Source organism: Mastacembelus armatus, chromosome 9 (genome assembly GCF_900324485.2).
Source record: "Mastacembelus armatus chromosome 9, fMasArm1.2, whole genome shotgun sequence".
In the NCBI taxonomy this organism is placed as follows: domain Eukaryota; kingdom Metazoa; phylum Chordata; class Actinopteri; order Synbranchiformes; family Mastacembelidae; genus Mastacembelus; species Mastacembelus armatus.
In genome coordinates this window covers 23,453,499-23,467,710 of record NC_046641.1, presented here as the reverse complement: position 1 = coordinate 23,467,710, position 14,212 = coordinate 23,453,499, and the positions used below count along the sequence as shown (strand labels likewise).

Genomic DNA, 14,212 nt, shown 5'->3' with positions numbered 1-14,212 from the left:
ACAGACAAAATCTGTGGCTTTGCTTTTCTCTTAAAAAATTCTGTATTTCATGCAGCTCAGTGGTTGAATGAAACTTTACCTGAGTAGTACCATTTCATGCTACTTCATACGTCCACTCCACTGCATTTCAGAGGAAATATGGCACTTTGTATTCCACAACATTCATTTGACAGCTTTACTGTTTACTTTGAAGAGAACAGATTAATATAATTGAATCAACTAATAATAATCTGATAATTATTTCCATGAATATTTACAAAGAAAACATAATTAGTACCAAATATTGAGAAATTACTGACCTGTGAAAGAAAACCTCACAAGAATAATAAAAAAGCCATAAGTTCTATTTAACAAATGGTTTTATATGGAAGTTGGTCTAAAGATTAAACAGCTGAATGCAGAGTTATCATTTAACCAAGTGGTTCAGTTAATGTTCAGATAAATAAAATATTTCTGATCTTACCCTAATAAGTCTTTCTCTTTACTGATTACTTCTTCATCTCATTACTATTTTGTATCAGGCTACTCTGATTCTGATATTATTAAGATACTAGGGACAGTCATACGTTTGTTAGGACACTAGTAAAGTCTTGTGCAAAGGACTACTATAGGTCATTGTATCAGACTGCATGAAGCCTCTAATTTGTGACTATCCTCTGTGACAGTGTGTGTCCTCAGAGCTGTGTAGACCCAGTGAAGGAAGACTCACAGGGGAACGTGAAGAAATGTAGGCCAAGATCATTGGCACTCACTGCGCTCCAGACTCCAAACCAGTGCATGATGTGATGTGTAAAGTGTAATGGATCAGAATTCAAGAGCGGCGTCTTCAGCCCTCCTGACATAAATCAGGAAATGTAAGCTTGTCTGTGAGTTATATTCTTTCAAAGTTAAAAGTCTCCATTTATAAACTGGACAGCCATTCAGTCTGCCCTCCTAACACTTCACTGCTTCACTGTGTGTGAGGAACTGTCAGCCTTTACCGGACTGATAGTTGGGAACATTGAGGACACAAGGATTTCACCAAGCTCTTTACAGTTGATTTTATCCTCTTAAATATCCTCTTAATTTTTTTAACACTGCAAAATCTCCTATGTCCACCAAAAAGCTTGTTTCTTTGAATTTACAAAAAGCTTATTCAGATCGTACGACATTGTTACCTATATATTCCATGTTCTGTAATCACTTTTTATAAAACTAGTTGGCAGAGTTTAAGACAGTGTTTCCAGATTTTCAGACCCAGATACAGTAAAGCCATGTATACATATAATTATTCATGGTAGGTTGTGATTTTACTGTATAAGTGGGTTGTTAGCCTTGAAACAGTAAGTGTTTTTATTTGAAGGCCTATGATGTAAAAGAAAACAGTATAACTGGGGAAAAATTTTTAAAGTTATAATTATAAAAATAAACAAATTGAAATCATCATGTGACCTCTTAAGATGTTTTGTCTTCCTGAAAGGTCTTGTTAGCATGTTTCTTGTTTTATTTGTCATGTGAGTGATGTATCCAAGACAAACCTCATCTCAAGGTGTAGTAAACCTGGCATCATATTTCATCTGGTGTTTCAGGTCAGTTCACTTTAGCTCTGCTTGGTTAATTTCAGTTAAGTTAATCGCTCTGAAATTAGCATCAGCATCAAGCTAAGCTGAAGTCCCAAAAACTCAATATTTATGAAGTTAAGTTAAAAAAAACAAAACACACAGACAGAAAACTTAGTTAATCTGCTTCTTTGGGACAGTGTGGATGGGATTTAGTTGACAGTGATCAAACAGCCTACCAAGTAATTTAAATCTGGTGATTAGTACGAGTATGTAAAATCACCTTTTTTTAAGTAATGTCTACTTTTGACATTGACAATAATTCTTCTGATTTAATGTTTTTACTTTGTTTGCTCTGAATTGTTGGTATGAACTAGTTTGTTTTTTGAAGATCCCTTGGGAGAGTTCATGTGTCTGTGCCCTAAACTTCCAGGAGGTCAGAGGTCAGCCCTGGAACTTCTTCAGTTTTCCAACATAAACTTGCTGATTTTTTGTATGTTTTTGTGTATTTGAACACCAACAGGTGGCAGCAAAGGTTTTACAGACAGCCCGACAACAATAGTGTCAGGGAGGAAAGCTCCCCATCTGCAGGAACAGGATGTGTCCAGACATGGGGGTTGTATCGTCATGTGATTGCACTCTGCACCTCCTCTTCTCTTATGTAATCCCCATTTCAGCCATGTGGTTCCCCTATAACCAATGACCTGAATATGTTAATTGTGACCCTTTATCCACAGGAGTAGACATTTTCTTCCTCTGGAAACTGATGTTTGGTCAACAGAGGTGACAGTAATGCTGCACATGAGTTAGGCTGTGAAGGAATGAACGTCTGTAAAATGATATAGTGGATTCTCTAGCCTACACACATGCCTTTGTTCTCAGAGGCAGCTGTCACACCACGTCTTCACTGGCATTATCTGATGAAAATTTACATAGTTTTTCTTTCTCTTTGCACATGAACATTAAACTTGAAAGGCGAGTTGAGAGATGACTTCATGCATACTAAAGAGACAGCCAAGCCTTAAAGAAAAGAGATGAAGATAGATTTTTAATAATGACGAAGATGAATATGATTGAGGGTAACGCATTACTCCAGTGTAGCCTGGCGTTTGTTTATTTCTTCAGGCACTACATTCACTCAAGGCTGTTTTGTGTTCTTTCTCAACCAAACTGCTCAGTCTGTCTGTCATTGACGCTGCCTGTCAGATGAGCATTGTCTGGGCACTTCTAATGGAAGTCCACTGCTGCCTATGAAGAAAAGGGGGAGTAAAATTGTTCTACAAGGCTTGGGCTACGATGGAGGTTAGAGGACCCGACATATGATTATCTACTGCAGTGGAGCACATTTTTCACAATTTTGTAGTTAATCAAATTATTTAGACTTAAATTCTATAGATCAAACCTGTGGCTTTTGGGGGCCCTGGGCAATTACTTATTTGTTTTTGTTATTACAGTGAACGATTGCATGGATATTAAATAATTCAATAATTAAACAATTTCCATTGTAATCATGATGAAGTAAATGAAATAATATAAACAGTTACTGGACAGCACGGTTGTTGGTGGTTAGCACTGTTGCCTCACATCAAGAAGGTTCCTGGTTTGAAACCCATCAGGGGCCTTTCTGTGTGGAGTTTGCATGTTCTCCCTGTGCTTGTGTGGGTTTTCTCCAGGTACTCTGGTTTCCTCCCATAATCCAAAAACATGTATGTCAGGTTGATTGGTGACTCTAAATTGCCCGTAGGTGTGACAGTGCATTGTACAATGCATTGTTCTTGTGCAGTGGTTCCCAGCCCTGGTTCTCAAGGACCCCTGCCCTGCTTGTTTTCAGATATCCTTACCATACCCACTGCTGATTACCTGGATCAGGTGTGTTCAGCCAATCAGAAACAGGAAGTGCAGGGCTAGTTGGAAAACAAGCAGGGGAGGGGTCCTTGAGGACCAGGGTTGGGAACCACTGGTCTAGTGCATTGGAGCTGCTTTCAATCTGCAATAGAACCCACAAGAATGACTTATTTTGAATCACTAAGTTAAATTGGTATTATAGGTGCCTACTTTATTATTTCCACTGATTAGGATTAAGAAAATAAAATGAGTTGTTTTTTTATGCTAATTACTGGCTTAGTTAAGTATTTCGTAATTTAACTTATAAATACTATTTATCACATTTTCTTTATGCCCAAAATATCGTTTTATGTATCAGTATTTATGTATTTTATACATTTATTGTTTAAGGTTTATTGTGTCGCTTCTTGGCGCTATTGGGCCCCCGTACACTCTCCACCAATCATAAGCGCGGAGGGGGCGGGTCCTCATCATGTTAGGTTGTCACCGTCACTGGGTAAATAACAAACCACCCACTCCTCTGGTCGCCTGCAGTCGGGAGTCACGATAAGTTCATCGTTAGCGACGAGGAGAGGAGTGAACATGACATAGAAGGACCCGACGAGAACGGCTTCTCTGAAGGGTTTTTCATAAACAGCGGGCGCACTTGTCTTGTCCCGCCCCAGGTCCGGACTCCGGGAGCTGCCGCGGCTGCTAGCGAAGCTCCTCAGCCGCTAACTCCCGCAGCTAGCGAGCTAGCTAGCTACTTTGCCCGAGGGAGGCGAACGAGTCTCGGCGTGTGTGAAGTTAACGACGCCGCGGTTACTTCGAGAGGGATTAGGGTTGAATATATTCCTCAGAGGGATTCGTGGCCCCGGAGGAGGAGGAGGAGGTATGAACACCGGTGTAAGCGTCTCCCCTGCCCCGTGTTCATTGTTGGAGCGTCCTGAGCCAGCTAGCGTGATGTGTCACCGCAGCTAACGAGCCCAACACGTTGTTTCTGGACGATTGTGAGTGGGTGCTGTCCCGGGACGAGCTCTGGGGGACGGACTGGGTTGTATCACCTGATTATTAGCGGTACTTTCATGTCGGGTCACCCGACAGCAAGTAGTCCCTCCAGAAGAACCGGACGCGGAGCATGCGGGAGAAGAGGAGCTTTCAGATAAGTAGATAGGGGACGTCGGACAGAACCGAGTTAGATTGGACTGTGTGGTTGTTTTGCCACCGAACAGGGATTGTATTTGGCGGGTGGACTGACAGAGACTGTAAAGGATGAAGAAGTTTTCCAGAATGCCGAAGTCCGAGAGCGGCGGGCTCGGAGGGGCGTCCGGGTCCGGTTCCAACTCCGGAGTCAGCAGCTACTTTGGAAAAGTGTTTGCAGTCGGGCGGTATCAAGTCACCGTGGAAGAGCTGATTGCAGAGGGTATGTACACACCTGTAACCTCTTACACCCATAAACCTGCCTCAGGTTTTCTGGGACACACCCGTCACCCCTGGGTGGGGGAACAACTCAGCAGTGAGGCTGCTCCTCCAGCTTTGTGCCTTTTATGGGTTGGCAACTGGTTTACACTCCACTGTAAAAGCTCAGTTTTCCCCAACATCTGCTTGTTTCTTCAGAAATTCTCTTCAGGGTGATAGAAATAGGTCGCTCTCCTCTTCCAGGCTATGAACGCTTTGGTACTTTTAACTGGGACACCAGGAACTTGGTTCTAGGCAGGAATAAAAACCTGTACCAGCTGTAGTTTACATCCTGCTTCACCTGCACTACTGTTGGGGTTTGCCCCCAGGATATAGCAGCAGTCAACCCATTGTGTCAACATACAGTATGTAAAAAAAAAAAAAAAAAAAACACCCTTTGGAAGACACTTCATATGACATGTTCATGCAAGTTCCTTTGTGGTTTCCTTTTGTCCTACTGGTTTTTTTTTTTAATGTAATATAAAAAGCTTTGCTGCCTTACAGTTGTGCATATTTTACAAAGACTAGTTTCCCCTTAGGCTTGTTGAGAAACTGTGTAGTTTTGGGTACTGGTTTGATGACATTGCATCATTTCAACATGCATTTGCAGCGGTTCCTGTCTAAAGAGGGAGAAGATGACTGATACAGCAGGAGGATGTCAACAGGCTTTTTTCTTTTTTTTTTGGCAACATCAGAAATTTCCTTCATGGTTTACTTTGACAAAGCCCAGTGTTCAGAAATGTTGAAATGAGATTCTCCTCCATGCACGGTTGGGTAGAAAATCAGGAAGTGTGGACACAAACGTGTCTCACAAAACACCTGTTACTTCACAAATGGTCCAGTGCGTGTGTTATTGTGTATTTACCAGAAATGTCAGTTTCTAGTGTTGTACCAGGTGCTCGGCCGTTCGGTGTAACAATCGGTCGCTGTGCTCTATTGTCTGCTAGGAAGTTGTTGCGTGTTGTGTGTAGTGATATCATTACTGGAACCATAACCGTTCTAAGTCACTAATAATGAAGAGTGCTGTGTAAAAGTTTAAGTCGTGACCAGTGTATGCAGAAACACGACACCTGTCAACATGCTGTAGGGTGTCAAACCTGATCTCACAAGCCTTCCTGCATCCAGTGATGATTATATGGAGAAACAACATCATGTGAAGTGGATGTGGCTTGTTTTGCTACCAGGCACTTGGTTATATTGTGACCTTTGCTTATCTTTCTGTTCCAAGGTAAGAGCTAGGTGTCTGGGCTGCGTAGGTAATCATATATTAGTGTGTTTCACACAAGAGCAAGAGTGTTTATTACTTCTACATCTCACAATCTGCCAAGCGTAAAATCTGCTTACTTTAGCAGCAGTATGAAAATCTATTCCGAGTGAATCGGAGAGAGCATGTGAAATTTACAGTATAAAAAAGTGGAAAGGGCTGAGTTGAACAAAATTGGAAAAGTGGAATAAACTGTGACAAGTTAATTAGCTGTGAGTTGGTCTGTAATGCGTATAGGTTTGAAGTACCATACTTCAGTATGCTCTCACTTAAGTAAAGAGTCAGTTGCTTCCAGACTTGCATTAATATAGTTAATACATAATTGTATGAGCAGCTTGACGATGCTTTCGTACAAGCGCTGCACTTTGTGGCATGAGTGCATACAGAACCGAGCACTTTTCTCTGGCAGTGCTGGTCCCATATGCTGTGGCACAGCACCTCTAACCACCAACCACCTGCTGCTAATTCTTTGCTGATGTTTAGGTGTTTGTGGCTGGAGGTAACCAGTAGTGGTGCAACGGATCACAAAACCCAGGGTTTGGATCACATTACGGTTTTTGAGTCACAGATCGGACCATTTTCCGGATCAGCAAAAACGGGGAGGGGGACAAATGTAATTTGCTTCCCATTTATTGCAAGAACAGTACAGCAAGGAGCTTTTGGTTTAAACAAAAATAAAGTCAAGAAATAACCAGCTGAATAAATTAAATTTTAAAATAAAATATTCAGTTGTTGAAGTGCAACATGTGAAAAACAACCTGAGACCTTAAAACAGACCAAACCTTATAATAATCTTTTTTTTTTTCTCTGTGTATTTAATTACTTAAAAAGCAATATTGGCAGATTCTCTGCGATCGTTAAATATTCAGGATAAATCTACAAGTTTAAAAAACGAGTTACTAATCCACGGGTCATGTGCGTGCAGAACCGTGGGTCGTGATCCGCACAGATCACGGATCAACTGCGATCCGTTGCACACTTAATAAGCAGCCATCCTTTGGAGATCTTGTTCTGTTTAAAGAGCTGCTTAGGTGGGAAAAATTGGTTAAAATGTTGGGTTACTACCAAGGAATTGTACATCAGGTGTATTTGGAAAAGTGTGTTTGAACTGTGCTTGTTAGAAGTTAAAACACAATCTAAAACGCCTGCAGAGTCTGCTGCAATTTAATGTTATGCATAACAATAGTGGTGGTTCCCAACGTAATGTTGGTTCCGCCTCCTCCAAAAGTTTAGGATGACAGAATCAAGCAAGGGAAAAACCACAGTGTTCTTGATTGTATTCGATTACCCGAAAGGGCAAATTGGATCATTTAACTTCACCCAGGGAGGTTCCTCACTGTGCACAGCCTTGATCGGGCCGACGGACCAGCTGCTGGACAGCGTGTGGCACCAGGTCACCTGTGTGACTGATGCCTAGGTAGTGAATGGATCATGTGATGTTTTTCAGAGGCTCATCTCCTACTCTTTATTCACCTGTTGTCCAGCAGCGGTGCCAGTTTAATGAAAACCATGAGATTGCCTTAAACCCAGACACACACCTGGATAAGAAAATGACCGAAATCATGTTTGATTGATCAGATTTCTTTCGCTAAACGTTGCCAACTCCGCCAGACATATCCAAGAATAAACTGTCATTACACTCGATAGTTTTTTTTTTTTTCGATTGACATATCTGCAGAGCCTGACAGTTCTTACACTGAGTAGGAACATAGTCATTTCCCTTCCCTCCCCTTTAACCTCTGTGTTTTTTTTCTTGACATCTGTCTGATGCTGTCTCTCCAAGAGGAACTCAGAGACTACATGTAGGAACAGGATGCATCTGTGAGCATGTCATCCTTTCTCCGCTGACTCTTATCGTGCAGTCTTCCTTGCCTGGAAGTTTTGTATAGAAGTTAATTTTGACAAATTATGGGTTTGGAAAACTTTGGTAGTTGCACAAAAATCATCATCATCTTTATTTCCTTGCAAAAACTGGAAAAGTATAGCATTTTAAAATGACTCCAGTCATTTAAATGTTAGGTGATCAATACATTACTTTTCATTTTATTAGGTAACAGTGTCTTTTATTCTGAAGGAGGCTGTTTTCCTGGTTAGTGTACTTTTTTGGGGGGGGGGGTTATTTATTAGGATGCTTATAAAATGTCAAATTTAGCAGGCACACACACTGTTCCCAAAGTGATTGCTCTGTACCTGCTGTTGTTATATTTCATCAGGCTATTTACCGAACAGCCGCTAACCATCTAACAGATAACTGCCTCTGGAACATGTCTTGTTGTCAGCTTGACTTGCTTAATAGCCCCCATGTCACCGTTATTCTTTCACCAGACCCTGCCTGTTACATGACTGCTCAGTGTAGGTGGAAGGCAAACAATTCGTGTTTGCATATGTTGGTATAGTCTTGGTGAAATGTCACAGCATCGTCTAATTAACAGGAAGACCTTGGCTCAGTGGTTTTTACTTCCTATGTTTGCAGGTTTAGAAGCACCTTAGCTGCGAGGTTATATCACTGCCAAGTCATCACTGCCTCTTCTGATTAGGGTCACCTCCTTCAGATTTGCAGACTGTGTTTTGTAGTGATTGCGTGTGTTGTGCATGCATCTTTTAACCTTCTTCATAGAGAAAACTTCAAAACCAGCCTGATTCTCATCTGGCTGCTCCTCTGATTGTGTTTTTTTTTTTTTTTTTTTTATGTGCCACACTCTGAAGAGGCCTGAATTTGCCTTGTTTGCATGTTTAGTCAGGGGTCTGTAATGGTGTGTGGGAGTCACAGGCTGAGGAGATCAGGCCTGTGGCCTTGGTTGCAGGGTGTCCCTGACCACGACAAACCACGGGTCATGTCAACAGGAGAAATGCAAACACTCTTTCCGTGCAAACAGCTGCTGTCTTCACGGGGGAGCACATGCTTTTTCACCTTGTCCTTTGCCATTTGTGATCTGGATAGATGCTTTGCATTCACCAAACTGCCTTTGGCTTTTCGCTTCTGCACTACCAGAAATTTGCAGAACAAATTTGTCAATGCAAAAAGCAGTTACAGTTGTTTTCTCACGTCATATGCCGAAAACGGCTCGTGAAGTATATTTGACATGTTCTTGGCTGAGAATTTTGTAATCGACTTTTAGAGAAGGTTGGTGTTTTTACAGTGATGTTGGTTATCTAGCTGCTCTGCTTCTGACTGGAAAAAGTACTGAAGCACTGCGACAGACAAGTTTTTACTACTCTGGTGGGGTAAGCATTTTTATACGATATTGTCACAGTTCATGTTCATGTGGGTGTTTGGCTAATACTGCCAGGCTGCGTCAGTTCAGCTACATTCAGCTTTTTTCCTGGACAGCGCTGCATATTTTTTATTCTGGGGTCATTAAAGTGAATAACTGAGCTGTGTTTTTTTTTTTTTTGCATAGCCTAATGTGGCACTCCAGTTTATATATCTATTTGTGTGTGTGTGTGTGTGTGTGTAAAAATGAATAAAACTAATGCTCAGTGTTTAGTGTGTTAGATTTGCTGCGTTTTAATATGTCTTGTGTAAACCATCAGACTGACTCATTTTGTTTCTTTTGCTTGAACAACTTTGTGAATCAATTGTATTGATCCAATTATCATCATAGAGTGAAAGTAGATAAATGAATGGACATTTGATGATCATGGATCCCTTAGTGGGATAAACAATGTTTTAGTTATAGTTGCAAACACATACGGACTTTAATTTGATTGAAACGAGTACAGGTCAGTGTTCCTTTTGATAATGTTTTCTGAATGGCCTATTTGATCCTCCCTGTCTGCCAGAGGCAGGTGGTGACAATACAGCCCATCTACATTATTAGCATACTGTACTAGTGATGAATAGGCACAATGTGCCCCTTTGTTGTCTTATTCTAGCACCCTAGAAAGAATGCTGGTACGATGCAGCACTTGGTCTTATGATGGGTATCGCTGCCTTTGTGCTTGCTCATTGAGCGCTTCTCTCTCTGCCTGTTGCCACCTCTCCCTCTCCCCTTCTGTGAAAATGCAAAGAATGATTTTCTGCCAATTCCCCATCACCCGATCTGAGAAGGGCCCCCGGGCCAAATGTCGGCGTTAACCTGGGTCATTTGGAGCGTTCAGACAGAAGAACGTCGATTTAAAGGTTCACCTTTTAAAGGAGTTTGTGATCCAAATTTAGTTATTAATATCAGTATGTTGCTGAAACCTTGTTCCATCAAGCTAACAAGACCTGTGGACAAAAATAAAAACATGTTTATTGGTCTGCTCCCAGACAAGGTCAGAGACTAAGTACAGGTTTGAAAGTGATCACAGGCTTATGTGAGCACATTTAACTGTGTGACAGTGACTCGTGCATGACTGCACTTGATTGGATGACGAGGCAGAAGTGATGAATGATGGCCTCACTCTTAATGACTGGCGGTGTGGGCACTGTCAGCAACTTGGTGTCGATGTGTCACTGCCGTCTGCGTGTGATTAGAAAATATGCCTATTACCAGTGTGGAACCAGTTTTGTACTGGTGATACAAACATATTTCTGTGTTGCTGCAAAGTTTTTCTAAATTAAGGTGTTAGTCATTTATAGTTGTGCATAGGCTCTATACGCTAGGGCTGCTCAATTTCATTATTGAAATTAGGATTATTTTCCTCGATTACTCAGACTTTGGAAATATGTTGTCTGACTGTGTAACGAAGGATGCTGTGGGGGTTGTTCGTTCTTCCTGTTTCTTTTTTATTAGTTGGTCATATGTCGGCCTTTGTTTAAATTTTAGGCAGTTAAATAGACTTGTGGTGTTACCAAGCGGTGCCGACAGCACCGCGCAGCAAATCTTGCACACAGTGTTTTTGAGTTTTTGTGATCGTTGTGGCCCAAAATCAAAATTCGATTAATTGCACAGCCCTACTTAATGCTGCCATTTTAAAAACTATATTGCAAAGGTTTTTTTTTTTCGACAGTTGTCATGCGTTTGTATGTTTTTGTTTTTATGCACAAAGGTGAAGTTGTCTTCACATCAAATGACAGTGTTGGCTGTTAGAGCGTGAAACTGCATTTCATCTTTAGAAAGAGCCGGTTTGTGAAGGCAGGCCGTGCGACTTGCTCTGTGTTGACTTTACTCAGCTAGCACATGAAATGCACTGCAAAGGTCAGTGCGGTTGACCTCTGGCGATGGTTAGGTAGCTTATTTTGTATAGCTAACGGTCTGTAGAGACTCATGTGAACGTTGAGCCCAGAGCTCATGCCACTACTTCATTTACATGATCCCTAAAGAGCAGATTTTGTAGTCTTCATATAGCAAGACAGATTTTCATTTTGCTTGATTACAGTGTCAAATTGATAAAATTACATTTTACCAATTTTATCATACACTGCAGTCTGGGATTGTAGATTGTATTGTGGAAGATTTTTATCAACTAAAGGATATAAAAATAAAATGCTTATTTTTTTCAGCATCCTTCTTATGTGTTTCAAAAGATGCTCTTCATTCCTGTGACCTTTCTATTGTGCTGTCCTCAGACTGACTAGTTTATTTATATTTCTCTGTTTCTTTGTGGTAGATGAAGGAAAATAGGTAAAAAATATTTCTTGCACTTGTGTTTGCACTTGTGTTTGCACTTGTGTTTCTCACAGCTGCCCTTGTTGTAATGTGTTCTACCCTCTGTCTCTTTCCCAATTTTATCATGACGCCTCCAAAGCGCAGCCAGTTGTCTAACACATCAGCTGTAAACATCAGTCAGTTGTCCTGACTGGCAGAACCTTCCAGCTCAGTAGACCCAGGATGAAAAAACATGTAGAGGGATCGCTGCAAGTCCTCATACTACCTTTTATGGACTTGCTTCTTAGACTTCTGCACCTACTAGCATCTGTCTTTAAGGGCTTTGCATCATTCACCAGAGTTGGGTTAGAAGTTGGGCTGTGGTGAGGTCTGGCCTGTACTTAACACACAGGCCAGAATGGAAGGAGGGGGAGCTGAGCCAGTTGTCGCTTTCATGCTAAAAAGTGACGGCGCTGGTGTTTGCAGGTGTCACTGCGCACACTGTGCGTGGCACTGTGGTTAAATACAAGCTGACGGGGACAACACACAGGATCCTCAGCAGGGTTGATCCGTGTTTGTTCTTTGAGCTGTAGTCATTATAGGCCATTAATAGGGTTTGACTGATGCTGACTGAACACTGCCCTGAAAACACCAAGACCCGGGAAACTAACACCGACTCCTTCATATGGAACCAAATTTCATGTGACCATCACATCTTAGGCCTGGGTTTCAAGCTATGTTGTGTTTGTAGGGCAGAGACCAAAAATTATATGAAGATTTTGCTTTTTTTTTGTAAAAAGTATGATAAAATGGTTATATTCCTTAAGGTAGAAGTAAAATCATTAGTACCCAAAACCCAGTCCTGCTGTAGATCTACCTTATCAAAGTCTGATGGCTCTATTTATGTATCTAGACAGGCTGCAATGAAACTAGATGGAATTAAACCGTTTTCCCACCCCTGTGACCTTTCAATAAGCTCTGGGTAAACAGCTTCACATATTTTGGGCAGTTCTTAATTATAGAGGAGAGCAGTGTGATGTGGATCCAGAGCAGAAAATGTTCCTGAAAGGTTAATTGAAGGATTTCTACACAACAAAAATCTCCATAAGATACAGAGAGAGAGACTGGCCTCTAAAACTGCCGTCTCTGAAATGCAATCAACATGCTCCTGCTGATTACGACCCAGTCACATCCCCAGATGTTGGAACAGTTGCCAGATTGAGGTTTTTCGGCTGTTTTTCTGCTTTGAATGCACATTTAATTCATTTTAGTCTGTTCTGCTCGCGGCATCCCGCTGCCTCCCCTGTGCTTTGGCAGGCCGTCACCTTTACCTCTAAAATGAGGTAAAATATCGGACCTGGGGCGACCTTGCTCGTCTCTATGCTATGACCATGCATATGCGACTTGGCACTTGCAAAGTTGATTTATTTCTGTCTACTGGAAAAGCCAGGGTAGTTTCTCTGTGTCCAGAAAAATGACAGGGTGGTGTGGTGTTCTGTCAAAAAGAAACTCGCAGTGTGTGTAGAATCTCTCAACTGTTCGTTAAAAGCAAGTGCATGTCTATTTTTAGGTCGGCAAACTATGCCACTGATGCTTTTCTCAGTGTTGCTATGGTGCAACTTAAGAGGACGCAAGAGAAACAGATAAGCAGTGTTCTTAACAGATAGTCGCTAGACTGAAGTGGGTTACAAGGGCGCGCACGTTTGCAAGGCGATATATGTGAAGAACATGAAAAGCCTGAGGGTGGATGGGCTGTGTTTAGGCTGCTGAAACATTTTGAAACACAATATTTGCAGCCGACTTTGCTGAAGTTTGTTGTAACTGCGGTTTCACAGTTACCAAGCGCCATGTTTGGCTGCTACATTAATCAGCCAAAGAACAAAAGTCTCTCCCGCATTAGTGTGTATAATGCCAAATCTCAGAGGATTTGCTTAAGCGCTTAGGGATCGAGGAGTCATTACTGGTAATTAGAAGGAGCAGCTGGCAGAGCACTGCAAACTGGCAAAGACCTTGAAACCAGTTAATGGAAATCCATTTCTTATATTTATGGTGGAAAAATGGCAGCTGCCTTCTACACAAGAATACAGCAATGTAGAAAGAATTTTTTTGACTTCAGCAACACTACCTTCCTCTGAAAGCTGGATTGAGCTTTTGTTGAATTGTGGTGTTGGTTTTCTTAAATACAAAGTAGGAGAACATTTGTTTTTCTGGGAGTCTGTATTAAAGTGTAATACTTGTGAATGAATCATATTGTGTTTGTGTAGGAAAGAGAGTTTCTTGTGTGTGGCTGTTACAACATTAATTTCTTATGGTCGCTGTTTGAGCTGAAGCTAATCAGTGCAAGGTTTTAGACATAGATGGGAAAAGATGCTCCAGGTCTTTTTATGAATTATGGGTAATATTCCTTTTATGTATTTGTGCTTCACAGTCACTGAGGCATAAATACAGTCAATAACATGCTCATTTGTGTGTTTTTATTAATGTGTGACAGTGTTTTCATATTATTAGTGCTGCAACAAAAGACTGTGACTGTAAAAATGGTTTAATTATAGAAAATGTGACTTTTGCTCTTGTGTCCCACAAACGGCTACATCACTAGACCTGACTATTTTAAT

The 14,212-nt window shown here is 41.3% G+C and overlaps 1 protein-coding gene across 2 annotated transcripts in view; it reads left to right on the top strand.

Moving 5' to 3' along the window:
- Window positions 1-3,874: 3,874 nt before the first annotated feature.
- bmp2k (BMP2 inducible kinase) overlaps window positions 3,875-14,212 on the top strand; it is a 33,489-nt gene continuing 23,151 nt past the window's right edge. Inside the window, exon 1 of one of the 2 annotated variants that reach the window (XM_026320877.1) lies at window positions 3,875-4,785. In XM_026320877.1, coding sequence (XP_026176662.1) covers window positions 4,635-4,785 — 151 coding nt within the window. In that variant the 5' untranslated portion in view covers window positions 3,875-4,634. The remainder of the gene's footprint in view (window positions 4,786-14,212) is intronic. The other variant, XM_026320878.1, reaches the window with a different exon arrangement.